The sequence below is a fragment of the Macrotis lagotis genome, chromosome 2 (assembly GCF_037893015.1).
Source record: "Macrotis lagotis isolate mMagLag1 chromosome 2, bilby.v1.9.chrom.fasta, whole genome shotgun sequence".
In the NCBI taxonomy this organism is placed as follows: domain Eukaryota; kingdom Metazoa; phylum Chordata; class Mammalia; order Peramelemorphia; family Peramelidae; genus Macrotis; species Macrotis lagotis.
The window spans coordinates 190,620,414-190,648,063 of record NC_133659.1 but is presented as its reverse complement, the minus strand read 5'-3'; the positions used below and the strand labels follow the sequence as shown (position 1 = coordinate 190,648,063).

The window sequence follows — 27,650 nt, the reverse complement described above, 5'->3', positions numbered from 1 at the left end:
GGCGGGGGCAGGCCGGGCGGGGCGGGGCGTCGGGCAGCCATGGCGGGCGCGCTGGCGCGGCTCCGCGGCCTGGGCAGCGGGACCCGGGTGAGAGGCGCCGGCCCCGCAGCCCGCGGGCCCCCGAGCCCCGAGGGCCCCCGCACCCCGCCGGCCCCGCAGCCCGCGGGCCCCCGCACCCCGAGGGCCCCCGCACCCCGCCGGCCCCGCACCCCGCCGGCCCCCGAGCCCCGCCGGCCCCGCACCCCGAGGGCCCCCGAGCCCCGAGGGCCCCCGCACCCCGCCGGCCCCGCACCCCGCCGGCCCCCGAGCCCCGCCGGCCCCGCACCCCGAGGGCCCCCGAGCCCCGCCGGCCCCGCACCCCGCCGGCCCCGCACCCCGAGGGCCCCCGCGCCCCGCCGGCCCCCGCAGCCCTTCTCCTTCTCCCCGGGCCCTGGCCTCCGCCGGAGCCCCCCAGGCTCTGCTCCCCCCGGCTCTGCCACCCCCCCAGGCTCTGCCCCCCCGCAACGCCCCGCCCCTCCCCTTTGCCCCAGTGCCCTCCTCTGTAAAAGGGAGCTGCCCGGGGGCCTCAGAGGGCCCTTCACCTCCTTCGCCTCCCTGAAACCCCCGACCCTTCATCTTCCCCCGGAATCGGGGGCCCCTGCTCTGGGCCTCCCTGACCTCACCTGCAAAGTGTCCTGGCCTTGGGGTCCTGGCCCTCCCCCGCCCTCCCTGGCCATTCTCTGCCCCTTCATTCCCCGTCTCTAGGCTCTGAGGTCACACTGGAACTCAGTCCGGACTCCAGCCCCCCCATCCACTCCACCACCCAGCTTCCCGGGGTCTTCTCCAGCATTCTCAGACTTCGCTTCTCCTTATCTCGTCCTTTTATTTACCCTCTTCTTGTCTTTCCTCTTACCTCAACTTCTTTCTTTTCCCTTTTCCTCTTCCTCCCTTTTCTCAGTCCTGGATCATTAAAATGGATTAAAATATGTAAGATAAAGAAAGATTCCCTTTCTACTTCCTTAAAGCCTCAGAATCAACTTTTTTTTTCAGAATCAACTTTTTAAATCTTATTTCCCCCCCCCTTTTTTCTTTTCCACTGTTCCGGTCCCCCTCCCTCCAGAATTTAGAGCTGAGGTGGAACCAGACCAGACTGTTCTCCTCTTGGCTGGTAAGTAAGCACTCTCGTCCCCTTTTATTTCTCCATTGGGGACCCAGAGAAATGATGTGATTTTGGCGAAGGGCATATAGCATTTGACAAAGGCACTACCAACCCATTTCTTCATTTCCCATCAGAAAGAGGACAGATTCAACTCAGTTTTTAAGATCCCTTCTAGAGTTAGCACTTGAAATTCTATGCCCAGTCTGCTTTGATCTATCTCCCAAGGCATTCCTCAAGACAGACAGAGAGAGAGAGAGAGAGAGAGAGAGAGAGAGAGAGAGAGAAATGATAGGTGGATAGATAGATAAACAAACTTAGAAAAATGGGTGAGGGGTTGCTAGTAGTGCAGTGGACAAAGCACCAGCCTTGGAGTCAGGAGTAACTGGGTTCAAATCCAGTCTCAAACACTTAATAATTACCTAGCTGTGTGGCCTTTGGCAAGCCACTTAACCCCATTGCCTTGCAAAAAAAAACAAAACAAAACCTAAAAAAAAAAAGAAAGAAAGAAAAATGGGTGGATAAGTTAGAGAAATTCTATTCCCAACCTGCTTTGATCTAGCCTCCTAAGATGTTCCTCAAGACCCAAAGATACATAGGTAGATAGAGACTTAGGAAGCTATGTTAGAGAAATTTAATAGTAGCATGCTTTGATCTACCCCCCCTATGTTCCTCAAGACTCAAAAATAGAGAGATAGGTAGATTATAAATTAGATCACTCTCTCTACATATGGTTATACATATAATGTATATGATTAAACAAACATATATATCCATATATAGATATACATATATACACATATCTCATATATCTGAGAATAGCTACAGTATTGTACAGATCATCATATAATATTGTTGATACTGTGTATAATGTTTTCCTGGTTCTGCTCACTTCACTTTGCATAAATTCATATGTCTTCCCAGGTTTTTCTTTTTCTTTTGTTTTGTTTAATGAAATTTTATTTTATTTTTCCAACATTCATCCATTTCCAAGTTGATGAATTCCACATTCCCCCTAGCCCCACCATAGCAGCAAACAATCTGGTAAAAGTTGAACATGTACAATTTTGTTTAACATTTCCATGTTAGTCATGTTGTGAAAGAGGAATTAGAACTAAGGGAAAAGAAAAAAAAACATGAGAAAGAAAGAAAATACATAAAAGAAGGTGAACATAGTATTGCTTTACTCTGCATTCAGACTCCATAGTTTTTTCCTCTGGATGTAGGTGGCATTGTCCCATAGCAGGTCTCTCAGGATTATCCTAGCTCTCTGAACTGCTATGAGAAACTGAATCCATCATAGCTGATCATCTCACAATATTGTTGTTAATGTGGACAATGTTCTCTTGGTTCTGTTCCCTTCATTCAGCATCAGTTCATGCAAGTCTTTCCATGCTTTTCTAAAGTCTGCCTACTTATGATTTCTTATAAAACAAGAGTACTTCATAACATTCATACACCCAAAGTTACATTCCCCAAGTGATGGGCATTCCCCCAATTTCCTATTTTTTAGTCACTACAAAAAGAGGTGCTATAAATATTTTTGAACATGTGTAACCTTTCCTATTTTTTATGATCTCTTTGGGAGAAAGACCTAATATTGGTATTACTGGATCAGAAGGTTTGTACAGTTTTGTTGCCCTTTTCCCCAGGTTTTTCTGAAACCATTCTGCTTGTCATTTCTTACAGCATAATAGTATTCCATCACAATCACAAACCACACTTGTTCAACTATTCCCCGATTGATAGGCATCTCCTCAGCGATATTCAGGGAAAGTAGAGAATGTATATTGGCAGGAAGAAACTGAACCCCTAGGGAAAGTTGGCAAAGAAAGGATCTCAAACCTCTCCTAGGTTTTGAGAATGAGTCACTAGATCAGGTGATGAAATTAGAACCAGTTGCCCAGAACCAAAAAACAGGAAATCTGGTGACCTTGGGGATTTTTGAATCTCAGCATCTCCATCTGCATTGTGGTGTCACAGAGAGAATTATTGCTCTATGTCCTGAGATTCATCACTGATCTTTTCTGGACCCCATTGGCCCATTTTATATCATTGTAGGGGAAGGATCTCTGCCTCCCAAGGATATTGGATCAGACACATATACAGGGGAAAGATGACAGGATTATGGAATTTGTCCTTATAATAGGAACTAGGATCTTCAATTTAGAATCAGAAAAACCTGGGATGAAGTTTCTATCTCAAATACAGTTTCCTCATCTGTAAAATGTGTGTGTGTTTGTGTGTGTGTGTGTGTGTATACGTACGTACCTAGGTTATTAGATATATTATATATGCATATATATATAGAAAGCATATCATAACACTCTGAATCAAAGGTACTTCTCTTTTTTGTAGGTGTCTTGGATCCCTTTGGCAGAATGGTGAAGCCTAGGGACTCCTCAGAATAATGCTTTTAAATGTATTAAATACATAAGCATACAAAGGAAGCTAATTATATTAAAGAAGCTATCAAACTATTTAGAAAACAAGTTCATTATGCCCCAAAGTCTATAAAATTGTGCCATACCCTTTGATCAAAGAGAGCAAAACAAAAAAGAAAAGAAAGGACCCATATACACAAAAATTTTTATAGCAACTCTTTTTGTGGTGTCATAGAATTAGAAATGGCGGGAATACCTATCAATTGGGGAATAGCTAAACAAATGGTGATTTATGAATGTGCTGGAGTACTAGTTCTGTAAAAAATCATGAACAGACTTCAGAAAAACCTGGAAAGATTTTCATGAACTGATGTTTAGTGAAGTGAGCAGAAACAGAATATTGTACCCATTAAAAGCATCATTGTGTGATAATCAACTACAATAGACTTAGCTCTCCTTAGCTGTAGAATCAAAGAAAAATTTTTAAAAGACTTGTGAAAATGCTATTCACACCCAAAGAACTATGAAGTCTGAATATAGACCAAAGCATGTCATTTTCATGCTTTAAAATTTGTTTTATGTTTTTTCCCCCTCTTGTGGGTTTTCCCCTTTTGTTCTGATTTTTCTTTCACAACATGACTAATGTGGAAATGTTTAACATAGTTGTACATGATTAGTATGTTATCTATATCTATACTTGATATCAAAGAAGGGAAAGGAAAGGGAGAAAAATTTAGAACTCAAAATCTTACAAAAAGTAAATGTTGAAAACTATTTTTACATTTAATTGGAAAAATATGTAAAGAAACAAAGGAAAAAGGAAGAAGAAAATTTGGAAATCAAAATTTAAAAATATTTAAAAATTGTTTTTACATGTATTTAGAAAAATAAATGAAAGAATAGAAAGAATAGAAAAATATAAATTTAAAAATTAAAACAAGTTCATGAACCCTCTGCAAATTATACAATAACCACCATCATAAATGAACAATTTATTTTTTCAAGCAGTTACCATTCTTTTTTTTTTAGGTTGTTTTTTTGTTTTTGTTTTTGTTTTGCAAAGCAAATGGGGTTAAGTGGCTTCCCTAAGGCCATACAGCTAGGTAATTATTAAGTGTTTGAGATTGGATTTGAACCCAGGTACTCCTGACTCCAGGGCCGGTGCTTTATCCACTGCGCCACCTAGCGGCCCCTATTTTTTTTAAGAAAGATTTTATTTCTTTTGAGTTTTACAGTTTTTCCCTCATTCTTGTTTCCCTCCCCCCCACCCCACCAGAAGGCATTCTATTAAGTCTTTACATTGTTTCCATGGTATACATTGGTCTCAGTTGAATGTGATGAGAGAGAAATCATATCCTTAAGGAAGAAAAATAAAATATGAGATAGTAAAATTACAAATAATATAATGTTTTGGTTTTTTTTTTCTGATTTGAAGGTAATAGTCTTTGGTTTTTATTCAAAGTCCACAATTCTTTCTCTGGATACAGATGGCACTCTTCTTTGCAGACAGCTCAAAATTGTCCCTGTTTGTTGCACTGATGGAATGAGCAAGTCTATCAAGGTTGAACATCACCCCCATGTTGCTGTTAGGGTGTACAGTGTTTTTCTGGTTCTGCTCATCTCGCTCAGCATCAGTTCATGCAAATTCTTCCAGGCTTCCCTGAATTCCCATCCCTCCTGGTTTCTAAAAGAACAATAGTGTTCCATCACATACATATACAATTCCCCAATTGAAGGACATTCACTTAATTTCCAATTCTTTGCCACCACAAACAGGGCTGCTATGAATATTTTTGTACAAGTGATATTTTTACCCTTTTTCATAATCTCTTCAAGGTATAGACCCAGTAGTGGTATTGCTGAATCAAAGGATATGCACATTCTTGTTGCCCTTTGGACATAATTCAAAATTTCTCTCCAGAAAGGTTGGATGAGTTCACAGCTCCACCAACAAAGTATTAGTATCCCAGATTCCCTGCATCCCTTCCAACATTGCTCATTGTCCTTTCTGGTCATATTGGCCAGTCTGAGAGGTATGAGGTGGTATCTCAGAGATGCTTTAATTTGCATTTCTCTAATAAGTAATGATTTGGAGCAATTTTTCATGTGATTGTGCATTGCTTTGATTTCCTCAATTGTAAATTGCCTTTGCATGTCCTTTGACCATTTGTCAATTGGGGAATAGCTAAACAAACAATTTAGAAAGACTTAAGAACTCTAGATAGATGCAATGACTAACCCTAATTGAAAAGGATCAATGTTGAAACATGCTACCTACCTTAGAATGAGAAACACATCTTTGGACATGGCCGATATGGGAATTTGTTTTACTTCATTATGCATATTTATTATAAGACTTTTGTTCCCCATAAGTTTAAAAAATTCAATAAATTGAAAGAATAGAAAAAAAAATCCTACTTTGTATAAAGATTATTAAGCTTATCCCTTCTTCTTTACTCCTAGGAAAAATGGTTTCCAAGAAAGAAGCCTCTTATTGCTCAGAAAAAACCCATCAAAGTATCCCTGAAGGCAGGAAAAACATATAAGTGGTGTATATGTGGCCGAAGTAAGAACCAGGTAGGACTCTGGAATAGTGAGTACCTATCCCCCAGGCAAGGTTATCTCTAGCTGCCCTTTCTTCCATGGGGGCTCTTAAAAGACTCTTCCATCCTCCCTATTCCAGGAAAACCTGGGGTGGGGCAGGGAGAGGAAGGTAGGTATGGCTTGTAAATCACACCACACTTAATTGGGACCTTAACCTTCCTAATCTTCCTCCTTTCTATTAATTCACTTAACTCTCTACCTTTGAAAACATGATTCAGGATTTCCAAGAAGCTAACCCCAAGCAACTTCCCCAGATTTGACTTGTCCTGCTCCTGTATTGTCCCCCTCATCTGACTAGGGGCTCCTGAAGGCAGGTTTCCATCCTGCCCTGGGTCTCCCTCCCCAGCCCTGCTCAGCATAGGGATCAGAAAGACATGGGCTTGAGTAATTGTGTCAATGGCCTTCTTTCCTCCTTAGCCCTACTGTGATGGCTCCCACCTCTTCCAAGGAACAGGCCTGTTCCCCCTCAGGTTCAAAGTTAAAGAAGACTGTTCAGCAGTTCTCTGCACCTGCAAAGCAACCCTAAACCCTCCATACTGTGATGGCACTCATAAGAGTGAACGAATACAGAAGGCTCAAGAGGGTTCTCCACTCTGATGGGCATGCCCCTGACAGCCATCCCACCAGGCCATCTTCCCATGACCCTTCAGTTCCTCCACACCTGGGTCCAGAGCCTACCTGTGTCTCCTCTGTGGGAGGCTTTTGATGTCATTCCCTGGCTTTGTTCACTTGCCCAGTTAGTCAAGAGTGTAAAAGGCTCCTTGGTTCCCTCCCTGCCAGTCTAGAACCCAGGAGATCATGTACTCATCCCCATCTGTCACCATTAAATATATCTAATAATGAGTTTTTGTTTTGATTTTTTTTTTAATTTTCCTTTTCATTAATGTGAGTAGGAGGGAAGATCCAGTTCTAGGATTGGTGGCCTGGCACATTGTCCTCTCCCCTAAGTTAGTTGTCATCACTCACCCATCTCCCTCATTTTGACACTTGAGGAAACTGAGACTTTCACTAAAATGTGTTTTCCTGGGGGGCCCTTTTTTTGTATCACCAACAATTATCACAGGAACCAGCTTGTTGACTAAGGCTCAGGCTTCTCTTTACCACCCTCCCTGGCAAATCTGGTTCAGTTTCAAGGGGAGTAGGGGTAGGGGTATGCTAGTTCCAATATCATTTTTCGAAACCCATCCACATCCATCTCCCCCTGCCTCTTCCCTTCTCCCCTTGGCTTGCAAGTTACATGTACACTCCTTATGAAAAGAGAATTTTTTCTTTATTCAAATTATATTACTAACATCTCATATATCACCTGCCACATAGCAGGCATTTAATAATTGCTTATTGATTAAGCTGCAAAAACGCATTTGGTTGATCAAATGGGCTAACACATGTAAAATGCTTTGCAAATTTAAAGTACTATAAAAATAATAGCAGTGATATACTAATAATTTTAATAACAGCTTTGTAATGGCTTCAAGGTTCTTCAGCCCTGTCCCCTTTTCTTGCCTGTCAAAGATTCCTTCCCCCAACATCCTATGGCTTAGGAAACATCTTTATAGAAAGGAAAAATGCCGATTCTATAACTAAAATCCTAAATTCTGTACCTAGGGAATTCATAAAATTCTAAACAGTAGACATTCAGTGGGACCGTGGTGTGGTCAAATGGACAGACAGAAGCTTAGAGTGACAATGAATTTAACTTTTTTAAAAGAATTGCAAAGTGTCCCAGAAGTCTTTGAGCACTGAGACTTTGGGGGACATTCTCTATTAGCTGTATGACTTCAGTCATTTGATCACTCTAGGCTTCAGTATCCTCCTCTAAAATGGGAGTGGCAATACCCGTAGTGCCTGCCTCAAAGGGCAATTATGGGGCTAGGTGATAATAATCAGCCTAGAGTACTAGGGAGTCAGGAAGATCTAGCTTCCCAGCCTTCTTAGCTGGATGATCCATTGGTCTCTCTGGCTTTCAGTTACCTCACCTGTGAAAATGTGAGACCAGATGAACTTTGAGGACCCTTCCAGGTCTCTATCTATGAGCACAGAATGCCTCAGTGCTTCCAAAAGGGAATGGGAATACTGGTCCTGATTTATTTCTTGACTTCTGGGGGGAGTGGTGTTAGACCAAGGTCATGAAGTAGGCTGAGGATTAAAGGACCCTTCTTAACAAGGGCCTACCCATCATTAAGTCATTCCCCCCTGACCTTCCTCAAAAAAAAACCAGGCACAAACCCAAGGAGAATCTGCAGCATTTATTACAAAGCTGATTAGTCGTACAAACGCCAAGGCAAGGGGCAGGGAGAGAGGGAACACACACAGATCACAGGACCCGCAACAAGGACAGGATGCACACAGACAAAGCCATTTGGTTGATTGTACCCCTACAGAAGAGTCAGAGATTGGTCCCCTGCCTCCTTAGCCCATCCCACCTTCTCACTATTTACACTATAGAAGTGACAGGGCCAAGCTGGACTTGCTTGAAGAGCCCAACTCAGTCCTTTATCTAAGTAGTTCAGCCTTCTAGATGGGGCTGCCCCCACCCCACCCCAAACCAGGGAGTCTGTTCAGTCTACAGGCAGTAGTCCTCGGGAAAGAGGGACCCTGGTAAGCCTACCTTCATCTTGTGCTTTGAGATCCCCCTTTACATATGTCCTGAACTTGGGCTCCCTGGGTGGGGAAGGGGGTGGGGGGCTGCTGACCCTCCCAGGGACTTTTCCCAAGTCTGGGATCAGTGTGCTTGTATGACGTTCAAATGCCCTCACCCCAGAGTCCCAAACGTGGACTTCACTTGCAGCCTCAGTTTAACCCCTGGCAAAAGGGGAATGGGAGTGGGGGTGGGGGCAGGAAAAGGGTCCACATTGGGAAAGTTTCCAATGGGTTCAGGAGCTTCAAATGCCTCCTTTCCCCCTACCCCCACAAGTTCTCTCCTTCGGCAAGATTAATGCCAAAAAGGGCCCGAACAAAAGGAAAAAGAATCTAATCTATCCACAGAAGCTACAAGGCTAGGGGGGAAGAGGGGAAGGGGAAAGGTTGGGGCCTATTGCCGCCCACCCCTCCAGGATCTCCCCCTCAGAACCGAAGGACAAACTGCATTTGCAAAAGGCACTGTCTGAGAAATGCTCCCTACACTACGCATGGGGGTGGCTGGGAGCAGTGAAGGACAGATGAGCGGAGACACTTGGGCTCTCCTCCCCACCTTCCTCCCCACCCCCTCCTCCCCATCTCCAGACCCAGGGCAGCTTCTGCTTCCCAGAGGTGCTGACCTTGCAGACCTGGGGCTACCTATAGTTTTGGGGTCTAGGAGGAGGGGGACCCCAATGCAACAAAGGAAATGGGATCCTTGCCTCTACCTGCTGTTCCTCGAGAAGAGGGGAGAGCAGGAAGAGACTGTGGACCCAACCCCAAAGACTCTACTTCCCTTCCCCTTCTCACTGAAATGTTTAATCAAAAAGGGGAAGGAGTCAAAGTAAGTCATGCAGTTCCCTTAAAAATGAATGAAGAAAACCCAAACACGCATAATCCACACCCATACCTGCACATCCATACTAGTAAGGTCTCTGTTTCCTGCAGCTTTTAAATTAATCTGGCTAGTCCATAGAAAATAAGTATGTATATTTGGTTTTCCTATGTACATATATATATATATAGAGATAGATTTATTTATAAAACCCAAACCAACCCCCTCTCTACCCCCTCAGGGTGGGATAGAGGGAGCTTGGGTCAAAGGGGAAGAGGGGAAGTCAAGAAAAAAGGGGGAGGGGTATAGAAGTCAGGCTGCACAAATAGGAGAGAGGAAAGCCTGGTCCTCAGGTTAAGGGGGGCACTGGGGTACCATTGACAGTCATCTTGCGCCCCCTGCTGGTAGATGGTGGTGTCTGCAGGCAGTTCGAGGTGCCGCCATTGGCCGTGGTGCCCACTGGTGCAGATGTGGGGTTGGGGGAAGCTGGGTGGGTAGTGGTAGGCCCATGGGAGCTGGGGGAGCCATGGGAGGGAGTTGCAGGGCTGGGCAGGGAGGAAGAGGTGGCGGGCAGGGTGGCAGGGCTGGGGGCCTTGTCGCTGACCGACTCGCACTCAGATGCCCCGCTAGTGTTGGTGCCTTCTGAAGGAGCGGGTACAGAGGGCAGCGGGAGTCGCTTACAGGCTGGTTGGACTCGGTACTTGAGGGGGAGAGGGCCATTCTGCAGGGGGGAAGGGAGAGAAGCAAGGAAGAAAAGGGAGGGTCAGGGACAAAAGGCCCTCCTGCCCAACATACCTCACCCCAAAAACATCAACATCAAGAAAAAAACAGAAGGATGAGGACAGAGAGAAAAAAGGAAACCAGCAAAAAAAAAAATCAAAGATAGAAACAGACATCGAGACATCAAGATAATTAAAAGAAAAAAAGGAATGAGGGTAAAAGAAAGAATTTAGCTCTGGGTGGATGAATCTCCCCAGCTTTGCCTGCCTCCACCCCCAAGTCCCCCCACTCCTTTCCAGCTCTCCCTGATGCTCACCCGTCTCCAAGGGTAAATGTAGGCAATGTCCATGAGTGTATAGTATTCCTTCAGAGGTTCATCCTCATACAACACCTCCACCTGGGGAAACAATATCCATCCCAGGAGAAGAGGGAGGGATGAAAAACAAAAACAAGAGGAGAAGATATCACGACCTGCCCAAGGAGACGGAGCTTTTCTCTTTGAGATTCTTCCTAAGCTTCCCAATCAGAAGCACCTCAGAATTTTCATCACTGAGCTTGAAGGGACCTCAGTGGTCATCTAGTCAAAACTATATCTATATAAGAATCCTCTCTACATTTCTAACAAATGGTCCTCTTGCCCCCTGATGGAGCACTCATTCTGTTTTAAGAATTTCTAATTGTTAGTAAGGCACAAGTGTTTTTTTTTGTATGAAAAGGCATTTAAATTTTTGTTAAATAAAAAATTTCCCCAATTACATGTTAAAATAATTTTTAACTTTTTTTAAGTTTTGAGTTCTGAATTCTATTCTTCATTTCTTCCCTAAAATGTTAAAGTAATGCAATGCAGGTGACACAGCACATGTGATTTTTAATATTTCTTAAATGGAACCAAAATTTGGCCTCTTTCTCATCATTCCTAATTGTGCTGTCTAGGGGCACAAAAAGAACAAATATAATCCCTCTTCCACAAGGACAGTCCTTTAAATACTTGGAAACAGCTATAAATGACCTCACCTCCCTAGGCATCCATATCTTCTCTAGATTAAATAACATTACTATTTGTCAATGTTGATTCTCTTCATGAGAATGTGAGCTCAAGTACAAAGCTCAGCTTACTTTTTTCTCTCTGTGTCACTCAGTACTTAGCATGTAGTTAAGTACTTAATCTTTCATTCATTCACCATTGAAGTACCATTGTCTAAATAGCCCTTGGCTTGTCATTTCCTTCCCAGACTGTAAAGCCCAGAACAAGGCAGAGGGACATTTATTTTTCTTGCTTTGGACATTAGTTCTACAAGTGATTAAAAATCATCATCATCATCATCATCATCATCATCATCATTATTATCATTATTTTGGCTTTTGCAAGGCAATGTAGTTCAGTGACTTGCCCAAGGTCACTCATTGTCTGAGGCCACATTTGAACTCAGGTTCACCTGACTCCAGTGCTCTATCTACTGCACCATCTAGCTGCCCCAGTACATAATGATTATTTAATGATTCTATTTAATTAAATTAAAATCAGAATGGCCTAAAAAAGAATTCATGGGTTCATACTGAATTTGCAGTTCATTGAAGAACCCCACAGGCCTTTGTCATTTTAAGTCTATCCAAACAGGTTTCTCTGATCCCATACTGTACAATTGAGTTTTTAACTCTACTGTAGGCCTTTGTGGTTATTCTTATTGAATTTTATCTTTTTTTTCAGTTTAAACAATTCCCTTTTAAAAACATTTGCATTTGTTTTCTCCCCTAAATTAAAAAAACTCTCATAATATGCTTATTCAAGCAAAAAGTAAATTTCCATATTAAATTTCATCTTATTAGATCTGATCATTTTATTCCATCAATATCTTTTCAGGTCCTGATTCATCACCAATTGTATTAGTGATAACAAAAGAAAAAAGCTAAAGACCGAGTCTTATGGCATTCCCTGCAGGCTATAATCTACTAATTGTACCATCATCTAGCTCATATGTCTCTACCATGTTACAAGGATATTGTGAGAGGCCTTGTCAGATATCTTGCTGAAATTAAAATTGATTTTACTGATTTCAAGTCCAGGTCAGAGTCAGGAAACACCAAGAAGATCCCACACTGAGTAAGCCCATCATGCTTTCCCTTTGGTCAGCCACCCCTTATAATGCTCCAGGAATGAGCTTAGGCCAAGGTTATCAAACTCAGTGACATTAGGAAGAACAGAGGGACCAGGAAAAGCCAACACACATGGACCTGCACAGACCCAGCATCACCAGGGGCTCCTGTGGCCCTGACTCACTTTATACTTGCTGGGCACATCCATCTTGTTACGGAGGAACTTGGCAAGATGCATGACCGTCATGGCTGCTGGGCATCGAAGGAACCGTACCCCTGTCTTCTGGGGGAAAGGGAGGGTATAGAGGGGTTCAAGGCAGGAGGAGGGAAGGAACAACACTGCAGTCTACTCCATTGACTGCCCACCACCTACCTGAATCCCTCTTCTCCCCCCCCATGGCTTTTTCCCCACTCCCACCCCTGCCCACTCCCACAATTCCCTTCTGCCTCTATCACTCACTTTCTCCTTGTCCCCGTCCCCATTCTCCAGGGCGCCCTTCTTCTCTTCCCTGTCCCTGTTGGGGGAAGGAATGAAGCCAGGAAATCCCAGGAGAGGGAGGGGGGTTCCCCTCCAGGGAGAGACTAATTATCAGAAACATTCCCACCCTGAGCAGAAAGCCCCACTGATGTGGGGGGACAATGAAGAAACTCCATATAAGGAGCGGGGGGAAGCCCCCATGGCCCAAGCAGGCCTCCTGATCTAGTCCAACTTCCAGGTCCCCCAGACCAGAGCAGGGGCTTCAAGGGACTTGCCTGACACCCTCGTAAAATTCAATGGAGAGGCTGACGATTTCATCATCGCTCAGGGCCCCCTTCTCCTGTTCTAGGACCTCACCTCGATCTTCATTGGAGCCATTGGGGACTATGGGGGAAAGAACTGGAGTCAGAGGCAGGATAGTTGGGGAGGCAGGATCCTCAGCCTTAGGGTGGGGTAGGAAGGGGGCCCACACTTGCCACTCCTCCCCACTTTCCCAAACTCATTTGAATTCACCAAATATGCAAGCACCAACTCTGCCAGACACAGGGTTAGGCACTGGGGAGATGGAGACAAAAATAAGAACAGTCCCTGCCCTCAAAGAGCTTACATTCTGATGGAGCACCCAGGGCTCTGGACTTGCATACTCAACAGGTTTCCTTTCTTGGCAGGCATACTCACTCAGCCCAGTGTGGGGAAGGACCAAACCCAAGTCATGCCGTGGTGGGGACAGGGTCTTGGTGGGGAATTAGGGAGAGAGAGAGAGTCTGACACATACACACGTGTGCTTCGGCTTCCCCACCCTTCCCCAACCTAATCAGCCCAGGACCGAGGGGAAACATTCACCTTCAGTGAGAGGGTAGGCCGCATAGAAGTCTCGCCTACGTTTCATCTCATCTAGAAGAGAAAAGAAGTTTGCCGTGAACAAGGTTGCAGGGCCCCAAGGATGTAAAAAAGGGGAGACTGGGAATTGAGGGAGAAGGGAAACAAGGACAGCCTGTACCTTTAAAAAGTCCAGGAACTAGTTTATATACGATGTCTTGAAGGGTTTTGTCTGACCTGGAAAAGATGCCACAAATGGATTCAAGGACCTCACCATGGAGAGCATACCAAGAGAAGTAGAGGCCTTCCCCATCTCCTAGGGGTCCCTAGAACCCTTCTTTGATCCACTCATCTTCTGTGATCATCAGACACATGTATTTTGTGTCTTGAATTAACAATTTCAACCTCAAGAATTCATTCCTCCTTAATTCCCCTAGTGATTTCTTTTTTATTTTTAGGGTTTGTTTGTTTTTTTGCAAGGCAATGGGGTTAAGTGGCTTGCCCAAGGCCACAAAGCTAGGTAATTAAGTGTCTGAGGCCAGATTTGAACTCAGGTACTCCTGACTCCAGGGCCAGTACTCTATTCACTGTGCCATACAGGCGCTCCCACCCCTAGTGATTTCTTAAACTCTTTCCTGACTCCCCCCTCCCCCCCAATTCGGGATCCCCCTAGGCAGGGAAGGAAAGAAACCAGGTGAGGGTTGAAGGAGGGTGGGCAGAGCAAACAAAAACCAGAAGAAAGAAGCCTGGGCAGGAAGCTGGAAGGGAAGGGGATATCAGCCCCCTCTCCTGTCTCTGGGACTCACCTGATGCTCAGCAGTGGACGTGTTTTATGAACCTGTACGTCACACATGGGACAATACTTGTTGGTTTCCAGGTATCGGACAATGCAGGTTTTGCAGACTGGGAAAAGAAAGGAGTGGGGAGATTAGGAAAACCCTGCACAGAAATGGCTTCAATACAGGACTGACCCAACAGCCAACCTTTTTTTGCTGTTGTTTTTGCAAGGTAACGGGGTTAAGTGGCTTGCCCAAGGCCACACAGCTAGGTAATGATTAAATGTCTGAGGCCAAATTTGAACTCAGGTCCTCCTGACTCCAGGGCCGGTGCTCTATCACTGTATCACCTAGCTGCCCCTGACAACATTTCTTCTATGCCCACTGGATTAACTTTATCTTCTCACATAAGGGATAGAATGGGGCTGGGGGAAAAGGGTCTTAGCCAAGATATTCTTCTTCCCTCCTAAGGTCAAATGGATCTAAAATGTGGTCCAAGACCCCAGAGGGAGTAACTAGACAAGGCCATCCACTTCAGAAAGCCTTCCTTAATTACCCCCTTTCCTTAATCACCTTCCTTCAACCATGTTGTTGAATGTTATTTTAGAGACTTTGTTCCCATCTGTAGTTTGCACCCTATTCCTTAGTATCTCTGCTTCTATCTTGGCAGTCTGGGGCTCTGACGCATCACATGAAAAATTCTCTCAGGCCAAATTCAGTCTTTCCCATTATCCTAAAAGCACCTTAGAGGCCATCCAGTCCAAACTTCAATTTACAGATGAGGAAACTGAGGCACAAAGAGGGGAAGAGACTTGCCCAGGAGGTAACTAGCAGACCTGTGTTCCTCTGAATCTACTAAGCCTCTGGCTTCTTTCCACCATACCACATCATATCTCAATTAAAGCTAGATCTCCCCAAGGGGTGGGTCTTTCCCATCAGGCTGAAGGCAGAAACTAAATCTCTTCATTAGCCCAGGACCTCCCCATTACCTACTCCCTGGGAAAGATGGCCTTCCATCAAAAGAAAGGATGCACCACCCTCAGCCCCTTCCCTCACTTACAAGAATGCAGACATTCCACAATAGTGGTGGCATCAATGAAGTATCCCCCACAGAGGGCACACATGAGATGGGGGTTCAGTTCCGTAATCTTAATCCGAGTTGTCCGATGCATGATGCTAGAGTAAAGGAGAGGAAACACCGTCCTGGAAAGAAGACAGGAACAACTTGAACAATGAGCCAGAAGTTCAAAGTCAGGAAGATGGAATCCTAGCCCTTCCTACTTTCCTCTCCCCACTGTTATCTGCAGAGCCCACCCTAGGTACTGGATATCTGGATGTCCCAGGAAGAGGACGGAAATAGGCAGGCTTAAGGTCCACTTGTGCTGAGGACCAAAGATGGACAGATTTGGATTAGATGACAGAAAGAGCTCTCCGCTTGCAGGGGGGATTGAAGGTGGACTAAGAGATCAGGAAGGTCTTTTCAACTCTTTCCTGAAGTTCAGCATTCAGAACAATCTGTTTCTCTCTGTTTAAACAAGTACAGTTTCTTCTGACCGATGTGACTAGGGTTCAGTCTGGTATTCATCAACAGAAGAACATACATGCATATATGCATTGGGTATGCACATGTATACATATATAGGCAGCTAAGTGGTACAATGGCTAGAGCACTGGGCTTGGAGATAGGAAGACTCATCTTCCTGAGCTCAAATCCAGACCCAGACACTGTGTGACCCTGGACAAGACACTTAACTCTGTTTGCTTCAGTTTCCTCATCTGTAAAATGGGCCAGAGAAGAAAACGGCAAACCACTCCAGTATCTTTCCCAAGAAACCCCAAATGGGTCATAACTGATACAACCAAATAACAACAACTATATGACTGTGTATATATGTATATACATTATATATGTATAAATATATTTATATATATATTTATAAACATACATTTATCTGGAAGGAAACTTGGAGATAATAGATCTCAAGTTTAAAGAAACTTCAGAGGCCACCTAATTCAACTCTCCTTTTACAGATAAGGAAACTGAGGTCTAGAAAAGTGAATGATTTATAGAATCAAAATGAAAACCCAAATGAACTGATGTCAAATCTAGTGTGCCTTTCATTATGCCACAAAGATATGTCACATAATATCAGATTCACTAAACTGAGTTTAGCAATTACTCCACAACTTGAGGTTCTCCACATTGTTCAGCGCCTCCCCTCCCAACTTGCATCTTTGCACCAAACCTCTTTCTCCAGACAACACCTTTCTCAAAGGCCCTGTCCCTTTTCCTTTTTTTCCCAGTCCTTCTAGATTTCCTTTCTCTAAGTTTTTTCCCAATTCCTTTTATCCTGTCTCTGATCTTCTGCCCTGATGGCCACAATTTATTCATTTGTACCTATCTTCCTATCTGTATCCTGAATAAATAGCCTCCCTCCCTTCCTGAGTGCCCCCCCCATTCCTAAAGTCAAACATAGGACACTGAAGGTAAAAGGGGGAAATGACACCAAGACAGGCAGCAGATGGACAAAAACTACAACCACCATAACCACCTGTGTGCTCCAAGTTTCCCACTATATGGATAAGTGAGGGTTTCAAACCAATTTGTGTCACTATCCTCCTAGATGTCTCCAGACAAATACCCCAGCACCAATTGGTGACCCCTCTACCCAGGACTGGTAGGGGCAGCAACAGTAAACAGGAAACATCCCTGGGTTCTAATCTTGTCTGTTCAACTAGAGGCACATAGAAATAGAATCAATATAGGCTACTTAATAAGTAATCGATAAATGGAATTAAGATAACAGAGCTGAATTCAAAGATACCCTAAGGTCCTTTCCAAGTCTAAGGTTTTAGAATTCTCTAAGAATTTCTGAGAAAAGATCGTCTGTCCCAAAGGTGAGCTCAGTCTAGGAATTATTGGTGGGAAGGATGTCAAAGTCCCAAACTCAATTTCTTGTTTTCTTTTCTCTTTAGAAATCATATCCCAATTTTGAGAAAGTCACCCAATCTCTCTACCCCAGGAAAACTCCAGTGTGTAAAGTCAGAGTAGACTGTGTGTATCTCTTCAAGTTCTCATCACCTCTACATCCCTTCTTCCCTGCTCTATCCCAAATCAAGTAAGATTTCTAAAACTATAGCATTTGTGGTTTTTTAAGAGCAAGACATATGCAGCCAGGATCTGGAGTTTCTATAAAGACTCTAGAGATGAGGTAGGCTAGAACCCAAAGAACTCAAAAAGAGACCAGGAGAGGAAAAGTGCAGACAAAGAGGACTAGAGACAAAGAGACAGAGAGATGAAAACGCAGAAGATAAGAGAAACACTGAGCCATGAGCTGAGAGATATGCCCAACAGACACAATCTCAATCTCATTATCTCTCTCTCTCAGACAGACAGACACACACACACACATACACAAACACAAACACAGTACACAGGTAAAGACAGTCCATTCACTGAGACAGACATATACAAGTATGAAGAGATGCTCAGATGGACAGAGATAAACATGGTACTATTAATTCAGAGGGGAAAATATGCACAGAGATGGGATAGGTTAAAGAAACAGGACACAAGATTTTCCCAGGTCCCAGGCACAGATGTCAGTCTTTCCTTCTTCCCTAGGCCACAGGAAACTGTTATAGATTAAAAGCCAGGAGGGAGGGGCAGCTAGGTGGTGCAGTGGATAAAGCACCAGCCCTGGAGTCACGAGTACCTGGGTTCAAATCCAGTTTCAGACAATTAATAATTACCTAGCTGTGTGGCCTTGGACAAGCCACTTTTAACCCCATTTTGCCTTGCAAAAAAACCTAAAAAAAAAAAAAAAAGCCAGAAGGGACCTTAAAGCGATTTCAGTTGTTTGATGATTCCTACAGTAACTCCATTCCTGGCAAGATAGCTACATATTAATTTCTAAGATCACAAGATTAAAGATTTAGAGCTAGAAGGAACACTTCAGAGAATCCTTCTCATCAAACTATTTCTTAACTTTTGTTGTTGCTGTTGTTATGAACCCCTTTGGCAATCTGTTAAATCCTATGGACCCCTTTCCAGAATGATGTTTTTCTTAAAATTCATAATTGAAGGAAATGCTCAGTTTAAAGCTACCAAAAATATAAAGATATCATTTCCTTCCCATTCCAGTTTGTAAATTTGAAATCTATAGAACAGATAGCCCCACACTAGATCTGTAGACTCCAGGCTAAGAACCCCTATTCTAGTCTAACCCTTTAGTTTTATAAATGAAGAAACTGAGGCCCTTTGAGATGAAGAGATCTACCCTGTGTGGGGGCAGAACTGAAATCTGAAACTGGGTCCCCTGACTTCAAATATATTACCTTTTACATGGCCCCATGCTGTCTCATTCCAGCCTTCAGAGAGAGAAAACAAACTCTCCGTGTCTACCTATATGTCTGTGCTGATCCTTGCCCCTATGTCAGGGGAGAAGGGGGCAGGGTGTTACATAAAGAAGCTGAGGCCTGGCATCCCTATGGAGTAGGAGCGGCTGTCATTATCTTACTCATGTTCCAACTTCTACAGGTTTCCCCTTCCCTTACCCAGACTCCTCACACCAACGCAGCCACCTCATTCACACACTTAGTATGTTTCCAAAACAACAGATTCTTGCTTTAAATGTATAAATCAAGGTAGTTTCAGTTAAGGCAGACACAGTCACATCCAGACTAGAGGATTCATGGGCTCAGAAGTAACTGGGAGACTCGGTGGTGTCAACCAGACCTCTCCTCCAAAGCAAGAGATCCCTATTTTCCCCCTGGAAGCTTTGCATGAATACAATTGCTATGGTCTATTCTCCTCCTCAGACCTTAGAAGATCCCATCACATTCCCAGTCCCTTCCATTTAGAAGGGCCTCAGACTTACCTATGGGGAAGAGGCATTAAGGGATGCTAATTGGTTCCCTTACCTGATTTCCATGGTTACCTGCAGAGCCCTGCAGGCAGGATGCCAAGAGGTACAGTAAACAGGAGCCTTTATAAGTATTAGGGCCTTGTGGCTCTGCCTTCTCCCCACTTCTGGGCCTCAGGGCCCCTTTACATCTGAGACCTAATCTCTTCCCTGATGCTGCTAGGATGGGACTATGGGGAAGGAGAGAGAGTAGGGGCCAGAATGGAAGAGAAGAGAGAGGGGTACCACAGCTAAAACTGCCAAAGAGAAGAAACTGAAGTAATGACATGGAGAGAGAGCAGAAAACGAAAGGCAAGGATTCACAGGAAGCCTTCTAAGTAAAACCTAAAAATGGGATGTTAATGGAGAACTGTTATTCTTTTGAATTCCTCTTCTCCCAGAGGAAAAGGGGCTTGCTCTGTCCCTTTCCCCAAACAGATCATCTTCTCCAAGGACCTGGGCTTCCAAATAGTTCTCCCCCCACCACCAGGTGACTTGAAAATTCACAAGACTAGAAAGCTCTCCAGCTCCTCAAGTCTCTTTTTTAGATCTTTCCTAAGAGACTTTGGGCATCAACATCCTCAGAATGATCATTCAGGTGTTTGAGGATAGTTACATTCTCCCTCCCTTTCACTACTACTTCTTTTCTCCAATGAAAATAATCCCAATTTCCTGACCCAGAGATAATATAGGTCTCAGAAGAGATCATCAAGGTCATATAAATTGTCGAACAAGGTAATGACTGGAAGGGACCTAAAAGGTGCACAGACTGCCCCAAGGGCTGCATGGATACTTCTTGGGGTAGCTATGATCTCTATTGGGAAAACAAAACAAAACAATTACATCTTTATTTTCACTAACTTTTTCTTTGTAATCCTATCTATTTTTTTTTTTTAGGTTTTTTTTTGGCAAGGCAAATGGGGTTAAGTGGCTTGCCCAAAGCCACACACCTAGGTAATCATTAAGTGTCTGAGACTGGATCTGAATCCTACTCCTGACTCCAAGGCCAGCACTTCATCCACTACGCCACCCAGCCGCCCCCAATCCTATCTATTTTGATACACTGAAAAAAGTAACTCTGAAAAAGGATCCCTGGGCTTTAACAAGCTGTCAAAGAGCAAGTTTCAGAATCCATGATCTCCTCCACCTCACAAAGGAAGAGGCCAGGACCAAGAACAGGGATTGAATTAGATCGTGCAATTTAATAGCAGGAGCACAGGAAGCACAGCCAGGTGTTCTGGCTCCAAAAAGGCTCTCAAACAGCCGGCAGTCCCCTCTCCTCCCACCCCAATCTCTTATTTCCTGGGTACATAGAATGGGAGATGGACAGCACTACCTACAAGTAAGGGGATGAGAGAGATAATAACCTTTCTGACATTCCTGTGGATGAAATCCCTTAAGTCCATTAAGGTACCAAGACAGTTAGTTACATAGGAGAGTTTATACACTGCTTTAACGTTTGCAAAACACCTTCTTTGCATGTAGTTATCTCATCTGATCCTCACCTATGAAGTAGGTACTTTTTTTTTTACAGAAGAGGAAACTGAGGCTGAAAGAGATTAAGGACTTGCCCAAGATTATATACAGCTACAACGTGTCTATTATAAAGTACACCAAACCTAGTTGCCTTTTAAAAAAACTTATGATGTCTAGGGCTAAGGAAGAAAGGATCAAGTTCAAGCCCCAGTTTCTTCTCTCCTCTCTCCCCAAGTACCCATGTTAGAAATATAGAAGAATGAACCAGAGAAAGTCATTCTCAAGGTCATGTGCCAAAGAAGAGGGCATAATCAACACCTGACTAAAACCCCAACATCTGCATCATGACATGCCTCTTTTGCCAAGCTAAGATAGTTCTTTACTTATCTGTCCTAAAATGGGGTTACTTAAGCATTCTATTTCCTATTCTGTTAATCTGGGCAAATTATATGATTTGTGAATGTTCATGCATTTCATTTAGATTATCACTTTTATTGGCAAATAGTTGTCTGTCTAGTCTGCCAAGAAGTCTGTCTTTGAGAGATGATCTGGTCTTGATCAGTTCCCCTGGGATACTGGGCTGCTTCTCCAGGTAGTATGGAAAAGAAATCCCTTCCCTCAAATTACCTGGCCATCACTACCTGTTGTAAAGGAGGAAGAAGTCTCTTGGCTCTCCCCTAATTCCCTTACCCCTCTCCACCCCTTGGCTGCTGGGCAGACGGTCCTTGACTGTTGTCCTGGCTCCCAGTCCTTTCAATTTTCAGTGCTAGCTGTCTGTTGGCTGTGGTGTCAGCAGACATCCAGGGAACCCCCTAGAAAGGTGCCAAACCCAAGAGACACAACAGAGGGTGGCACCAGACAAAGACCCAACACAGAGACAAGAATCAGACCATAGCCAAACCCACACAAAAACACATAGCCAGACACACTCGATCACATTCCCTCTCTTTTTCTCTTGCATGCACATGGAGACTGGTCAGATATACACTTGGCCAGACACACAAGGAACCAGACACACCCGGCCAGGGACAGACTGAGCCAGAAACAGTAAGACCTGCCAGATGAATTCAGTGCTCATGCACACACTCCCTCCTCAGTGAGGGTCTATACTCACAGACTGACATAATACACTGTGACCAGAAATGTGCACACCGACCTTGTGTACACTTCTCCCCCAAATCCAAGACAAGTTTCAACACAAATCTCTTTCCTCAACAAACATGACCCCATGCCCATTCCCCAGGAAACAGACCCCTAGGAAGGAGGGAGCGCCTGTCCAGAAGCCCCTCTCTGTCTGATCACACCAACAGAGTGACCCTTCTATGCTCAGTTTCCTCCTGTTTTCATAAGGATAGCTCAGTTATCCCAGATCTGTCCCCACCTTACATACTTAGCCCCCTCAGCCCAAGGAAGGGAGCTTCACTCTTCTTTCTAGTACAGGCACACATGCCAACACACCTAGCTCTCCCTGATGCACAAATGAGCCCTACCTCACTCTCTTCTTCAGTCTTTCCCTCCTTCCTCCCCATCCCCCCAAACTGGCCTTAAGCCCACCCCCACAAGTCCGAAGGGCCCCAGAGAGGGAAAGTTCCACCAATGTCAGTTTTTGTTCCCTCCTGAAATAATAACAATTTGGAATGGGGCCGTGGGGAACCCGGGAAAGAGTGAGGCCCAGGAGGGCCTTCTGAGACCCCTGGGAGGTGGGGGCAGCACAGGACACATATCTACACTGCCTGTAAGAGACGGCCAGAGACACGGAGTCTGAGGAGAAGACAAAGAGAGTGAGAGAGAGGCAGGAGGAAGGCAGAGCCCCAACACTTGGTGTAATCTTTCCGGCTCCCTTCCACACCACCCTACTCTCCTACGCCCCCTGCCCCCCAACCACAGGGGTCCCAAGCTCAAGGGGCAGGTGGGTCGGGGGCATTTTTGGATAAGGCGTAAGGGGGGAGGTGGGGGAGTGTAGAGGGAGCTGGACCCCTACTGGGGGGGGGAGATTGGGGCGTAGTGGGGGCCGGGAGGAGGCACCAGCTCTGGAGTGGGGGAGGGGACAGGCCTCCAGACCCCTCCCCTGTGCCTCAATATCGCGATAAGTGGCCCTGGTGTGGGGCCTCCGTTTTGGGGTGATCCTCCCCACCTCCCTGGAGTGAAACTTTCTGCGGAGCCCGCGGAGGGGGGCGGGCACCGGCCCCTTCTGTTCGGGGGGCGCCCTGTGGGTGCAGGAGCGCATTGGCACCCCCACCCTCGCCCCCGGCCCCATCATAACGGGACTCCCCCACTGTCCCCGCGGCCCGCGGGGGGCGGCCTGTGCGCCCCTCCCCCAGGGACGGAGCTCCGGGGCGCTGGGAGCCGGGGGGCTGGGAGCCCGGGCGCTGGGAGGCCGGGGGGCTGGGAGCCGGGGGGCTGGGAGCCGGGGGGCTGGGAGCCGGGGGGCTGGGAGCCGGAGCCTGGGCCAGTGCAAAGGTCCGGAGCCCGCAGCCCCCGCCCCCGGCCCCCGGCCCCGGGCCCCTCCCTCCGCTCGTCTCGGGGGCGCTGCGGGCTCCGGTGGAGGTGGTCGAGGAGGAGGGGGGAGGCGGCGAGGCGCTGGGGGGATCCGCTTCGGCCATCTTGGAAGCGGAGGAGAGGAAACAGAAGAGCGGAGGAAGAAAGGCGGCCGGGCGGCGGGCCGGGGCGGGCCCGGGCCGCCGCGCGCTTACCTGGGCCGGGGCCGGGGGGTCGCGGGCGGGGGGCGGGGAGGCCCCACCGAGGCTCCCGCTCGGGCGGCGGGAGGGAGAAGCCTGGCGCGAGGCAGGAGTTGGAGAGCGCGGGGCGGCGGGCGGGCGCGAGGGAGGGAGGGGGCGGCGGGGGGCGGCGGGCGGGGGGCGGCGGGGCACCAAAATGGCTTTTTTTCCTTCAGACGGAGGTGGCCCCGCCCCCTGCCGGCCCACGTGACCCCGTTCCTTCAGGGTGTTTGTGGAGAGGGAAGAGGGGGGCTCGGGGAGGCCCCGCACATGCCGCCCCGCGAGGACACGCCCCCTCCCTCCCCTCCCCCGCTCGGGGCTCTTCTCCCCCACAGCCCCGTACCCCGGAACGTCGGTCCGCCCCCACCCCGCCTCCCCGGGAGGGGCCGCCCGAGGCCGGGGGTCGGGGCCCCAAGCCCCCGAGGGGGGGCCTCGATGCGCTCTCGCTGAGGCCGGGGGCGCCCCCCTGGCCCTGGCCGCCCGGCCTCGGCGCGCCCCATCCTGGCTCTAAGGGGCTTGGCCCCACCGGGGCCGGGTCCTCCCCGGCGGCCGCTGCGCGTGCAGACCGGGGCCGGGGGCCGGGGCCGGGGGCCGGGGCCGGGGGCCGGGGCCGGGGGCCGGGGCCGGGGGCCGGGGGCCGGGGGCCGGGGGCCGGGGCCGGGGGCCGCTGCTCGTGCAGACCGGGGCCGGGGCCGGGGGCCGCTGCGCGTGCAGACCGGGGCCGGGGCCGGGGCCGGGGCCGGGGGCCGCTGCGCGTGCAGACCGGGGCCGGGGCCGGGGCCGGGGCCGGGGCCGCGTTGGCTCGGCGCCAGCCCGCCTGATCCCGCCGGCCCGGGGCAGGGGAGGGCAGGGGACCGCGTGCCAGGCCCCGCGGAGAGGGAGGCGCCGGCCGGGTGCGAGGCCGGGAGCCTGTGTCTGAGTGTGCGTGAGTGTGTGCGTGGCCTGTGGTGAGTGTGAGTGTACCGTGTGTGTGTGCCGGCACGCTCAAAGGAAGACCAGGGAAGAAAACAGGAAAGGGGACAATGAAGGAAAGGCCCAGGAAGGCATGGGAATAAATGGAAACCAAAACCATGACCAATAGCCGGGGCAAGCCAGGGCGCAGGTCTCCCACCCAGCCTGCCCTCTGCAGACCTCCTTTCTCTCTCCCCATCTCCACTTTCTAGTTCATCTCTCCAACAGGGTCAGGAGGGTCTTGTGGTAAGGGGTGTCGACCTAGCATGACAGAAAATACCTCAGGGGGCCAAGGAGATGATGCTTCAGGCCGAGCCCCTTTCCCCAAGGTTCAGGACATCCTTTCCTGGGGGAAGAGGGACTCACTGGAAGACGGTGGTGAAGGGATGAACAAGGCTCAAAGAAGTCTTCCCTAGAGTCAGCCTAGAACCCTGGCTTGCTGCAGCAGCAAATCGTTACTTTGTGATGGTGACGGAAGTGGCTTTTCACTTTTCTAGAGGTATTGGAGGGATGGAGAGAACAGGCTCCTCTCAGGACTCGATTATCTGATTAGAAGTGCAATAGGCACGTGGATGGATGCTTGGGTTATGAATTTTAAAGAAAGTCACTGATGATAAGCCTGGCTCCCTGCCTTCCTTGGTCGGCCCCTGACCAGTGGAGAAGCTTAATTCTCACCGATGATTTACTCTGGGTGCAGTTTCCATGCTAGCTAAATTGAATCTGTGACTCTGTGAACCTTCCCCATCCACATGGCTTGGTGTGGCCGATGGAAAAAAAAGAGATGAAAAGGATGGACAGGAGAAAGAAAAAAGTAGGACATAGAAATGAAATTTAACTCATCTAGAAATTTGCCTCAGTACGTGGCTTGGCTCTCACCTTTGCACCTTGTATACTTGTCCTACTCCTCCTTTAAGGCAGAACCTGGGTTGGATCTCTGCTTCTCCCGTAGGAAGCATTTAATTTGCATTGAATTGAATTGGAAGAGGAGGAATAGAAAGAGAAGAAAGAGTTGGAGAAAAAAACGAAGGGGCAGGAAGAAGACAAAAGAGAGGATATGCAAATCAGAGCAAGAGAAATGAAAAAAAGAATTTCAAGGGAAAGAATGAAGGAGTAGGAAGGAAAAACTACATTGAAGAGGAAGAGGAGGAAGGGGAGAAGGAAAAAGAAAAGGAGCAAGAGAGGGAGAAGAAAGGATAGAAGATCCACATTTTTGAGGGATCTGAAGACTTGAGAATGCTAGAAGAATCTAAGCGATTTATTTCCCTTCCCTAAGAACCATCTCCATGGTACAATAGAAAGGTTGTGAGAATTAAGGGCCTGTATAGAGGCCCAGAGGGGTAGAGGGTCTCAAGGGTCAGCACATTCTTGAGTTTTGTGAGCCAAGCCGTCCTCCCCTCAACTCTCCCTTCCCCCTCACTACTCCAATTTGGATAAATTCAAAAGTCTCCCTGGGTGAATTCAAATAGCTATCAGAGATTCCCTTTCTTCTGTTCTTTCTATATTCCTTCTCTAAACAAAATTTCAATCAAATTATCAATAATTCAAGGCCGATTGTCACTGTACATAGGAGCTGGTTGTGTTTGTAGAGAGTACATGATATTTGACTCAGCAAACTGCCAGCTAATCTGGGAGGACAGCCTGGAGGAAATAGAAAGGTGAGCTGAGAAGCTAAATGGATAGACCCCTTAAGGCCAGGGTCCTCGAGTTGCAACTCATTCTAAACCCACTTCACAAACCTCCCTTGGAGCATTCAGGGTAGTCTTCCATGCTGAATGGAAGGCAAATTTTTGCTGAACTTTGTTATTTATCCTCTCTAGGTCTGTTTTCTCCTCTGCAAAATTAGGGGGCTGGACTGGATGACCTCTGAGGTCCCTTCCCATCTTAAATCTATGCTCCTATGAAATCTGAAGTTTATTTCATCCTCTCCCTACTAAAATAGAGGTTTTCCTCCTGCCAAGACTCCTTTCCCTCAATTCCCCACTCGGCAACATCCTTTTCTCCCTGCAACTCTACTTCCTTCCATTGACTTTGAACTGATTTTAATACTTTACAATCTCATTCTGTTCTGGCTCCAAGATTTTATTCCGACATTGGAGTCAGTCTGTCTGTCTTTGAGCATAAGCTTTCAATGGCCTAGGGCTGGGTCACTGCAGTTCCTTTTGCTCAGACAGACCCCAGCACATTACTTAGAATAAATAGGAGCTTCATAACTTTTTTCTGGTGATGTTAATGATGCTGGAAAGGAAGCTCTCTCCGCCACTTTCCGTTTCTTGTCTTCCTCTCCGTTTTTCATGGCTATCTATCTCAGCCCCTTCTGTTTCCCTAAATGTTGTTTGTGCCCTTCTCTTTGTTTCCTTTATGTTGCCTGTTTTCTCTCTTCAGTGTCTCCTCGGCGAGTCCCTCACCTCTCTCTCTCTCTCTGCCCCCCCCACTTCCCACACAAAGAGAACCCCCGTGACCGGGGCCCCGCAGGATGCCCCACGCGGACTGCTAGGGGCCGTGGAAGACGATTCAAGCTTCTGGGCAAATATCTCCCCAATTCTCCAAAAAGACAAGCGATACCTTTGGCCCCTCCCCGAACGCCGCAGCCCCCTCCGCCGGGGGCGCCACTCACCCAGCTCCTGACGCCGGTAGTGGGGGGGGCGCCTCCTCCGCACCTCGGGTCGCACGTCACGCGGCGTGGTTAGTATTTCACACGCGAGTCCGGGAACGCGGGTTGCAGATCTCCACAGGCTGCTTCTCCCGGCGGCAAAAAGCCTCGCGTCCCTGGGTGGGCTCGAACCACCAACCTTTCGGTTAACAGCCGAACGCGCTAACCGATTGCGCCACAGAGACGGCGCTGGAGAAGAGCGCCCGGCGTCCTGAGTCAATGGAAGGGAGCCCACTGGCGGCGAGCGAGCGGAGACAGCAGGCCGCGAGGGAACACATGTGGGCGGGGAGCTGAGGCCCGGCCCGGGAGGCAGCCCGCAAAGCGGGGACGCGTCCGGTGGAGGGACGGGGGCTCGGGAGCTGGGGCGGGGATGCACAGTGGGGATCATGCATTCCACCAGTGGCCGTGACGGGTTTCACGAAGGGGCGCAGGGGAAGAAGCAGTTTCCAAAGGGTACATCGTGTTCCCGCTAATGAAAAAAGGAAACGATG

General features: G+C 47.3%; 2 protein-coding genes and 1 non-coding gene across 7 annotated transcripts; 1 reads left to right on the top strand and 2 right to left on the bottom strand.

Moving 5' to 3' along the window:
* On the top strand, window positions 1-6,966 carry CISD3 (CDGSH iron sulfur domain 3). Of its 2 annotated transcripts, none has more exons than XM_074224083.1 (4): window positions 1-87; window positions 1,100-1,147; window positions 5,983-6,096; window positions 6,541-6,966. In XM_074224083.1, exons 1-4 carry the CDS (start codon window positions 40-42, stop codon window positions 6,718-6,720), a joined length of 390 nt encoding a protein of 129 aa, XP_074080184.1. In that variant the 5' UTR covers window positions 1-39; the 3' UTR covers window positions 6,721-6,966. The 2 variants fall into 2 exon arrangements, with proteins under 2 accessions (XP_074080184.1, XP_074080183.1); XM_074224082.1 differs by having other exon boundaries at window positions 1,085-1,147.
* Window positions 5,919-27,227, bottom strand: PCGF2 (polycomb group ring finger 2). Of its 4 annotated transcripts, none has more exons than XM_074224081.1 (10): window positions 27,124-27,227; window positions 15,522-15,664; window positions 14,492-14,588; window positions 13,867-13,922; window positions 13,710-13,760; window positions 13,142-13,250; window positions 12,849-12,903; window positions 12,573-12,671; window positions 10,611-10,691; window positions 5,919-10,295 (listed from the first exon to the last, which is right to left on the bottom strand). In XM_074224081.1, the coding sequence occupies exons 2-10, from the start codon at window positions 15,631-15,633 to the stop codon at window positions 9,924-9,926; spliced, it is 1,032 nt and encodes a 343-aa protein (XP_074080182.1). In that variant the 5' UTR covers window positions 15,634-15,664; window positions 27,124-27,227; the 3' UTR covers window positions 5,919-9,923. The 4 variants fall into 4 exon arrangements, with proteins under 4 accessions (XP_074080182.1, XP_074080181.1, XP_074080179.1 ...); XM_074224080.1 differs by lacking the exon at window positions 27,124-27,227 and adding an exon at window positions 23,535-23,714; XM_074224078.1 differs by lacking the exon at window positions 27,124-27,227 and adding an exon at window positions 21,532-22,351.
* A 43-nt stretch (window positions 27,228-27,270) lies between these two features.
* TRNAN-GUU (transfer RNA asparagine (anticodon GUU)) lies at window positions 27,271-27,344 on the bottom strand. Its single transcript has one exon. It is a non-coding gene; the product is annotated as a tRNA-Asn (tRNA).
* Between the last annotated feature and the right edge of the window lie 306 nt (window positions 27,345-27,650).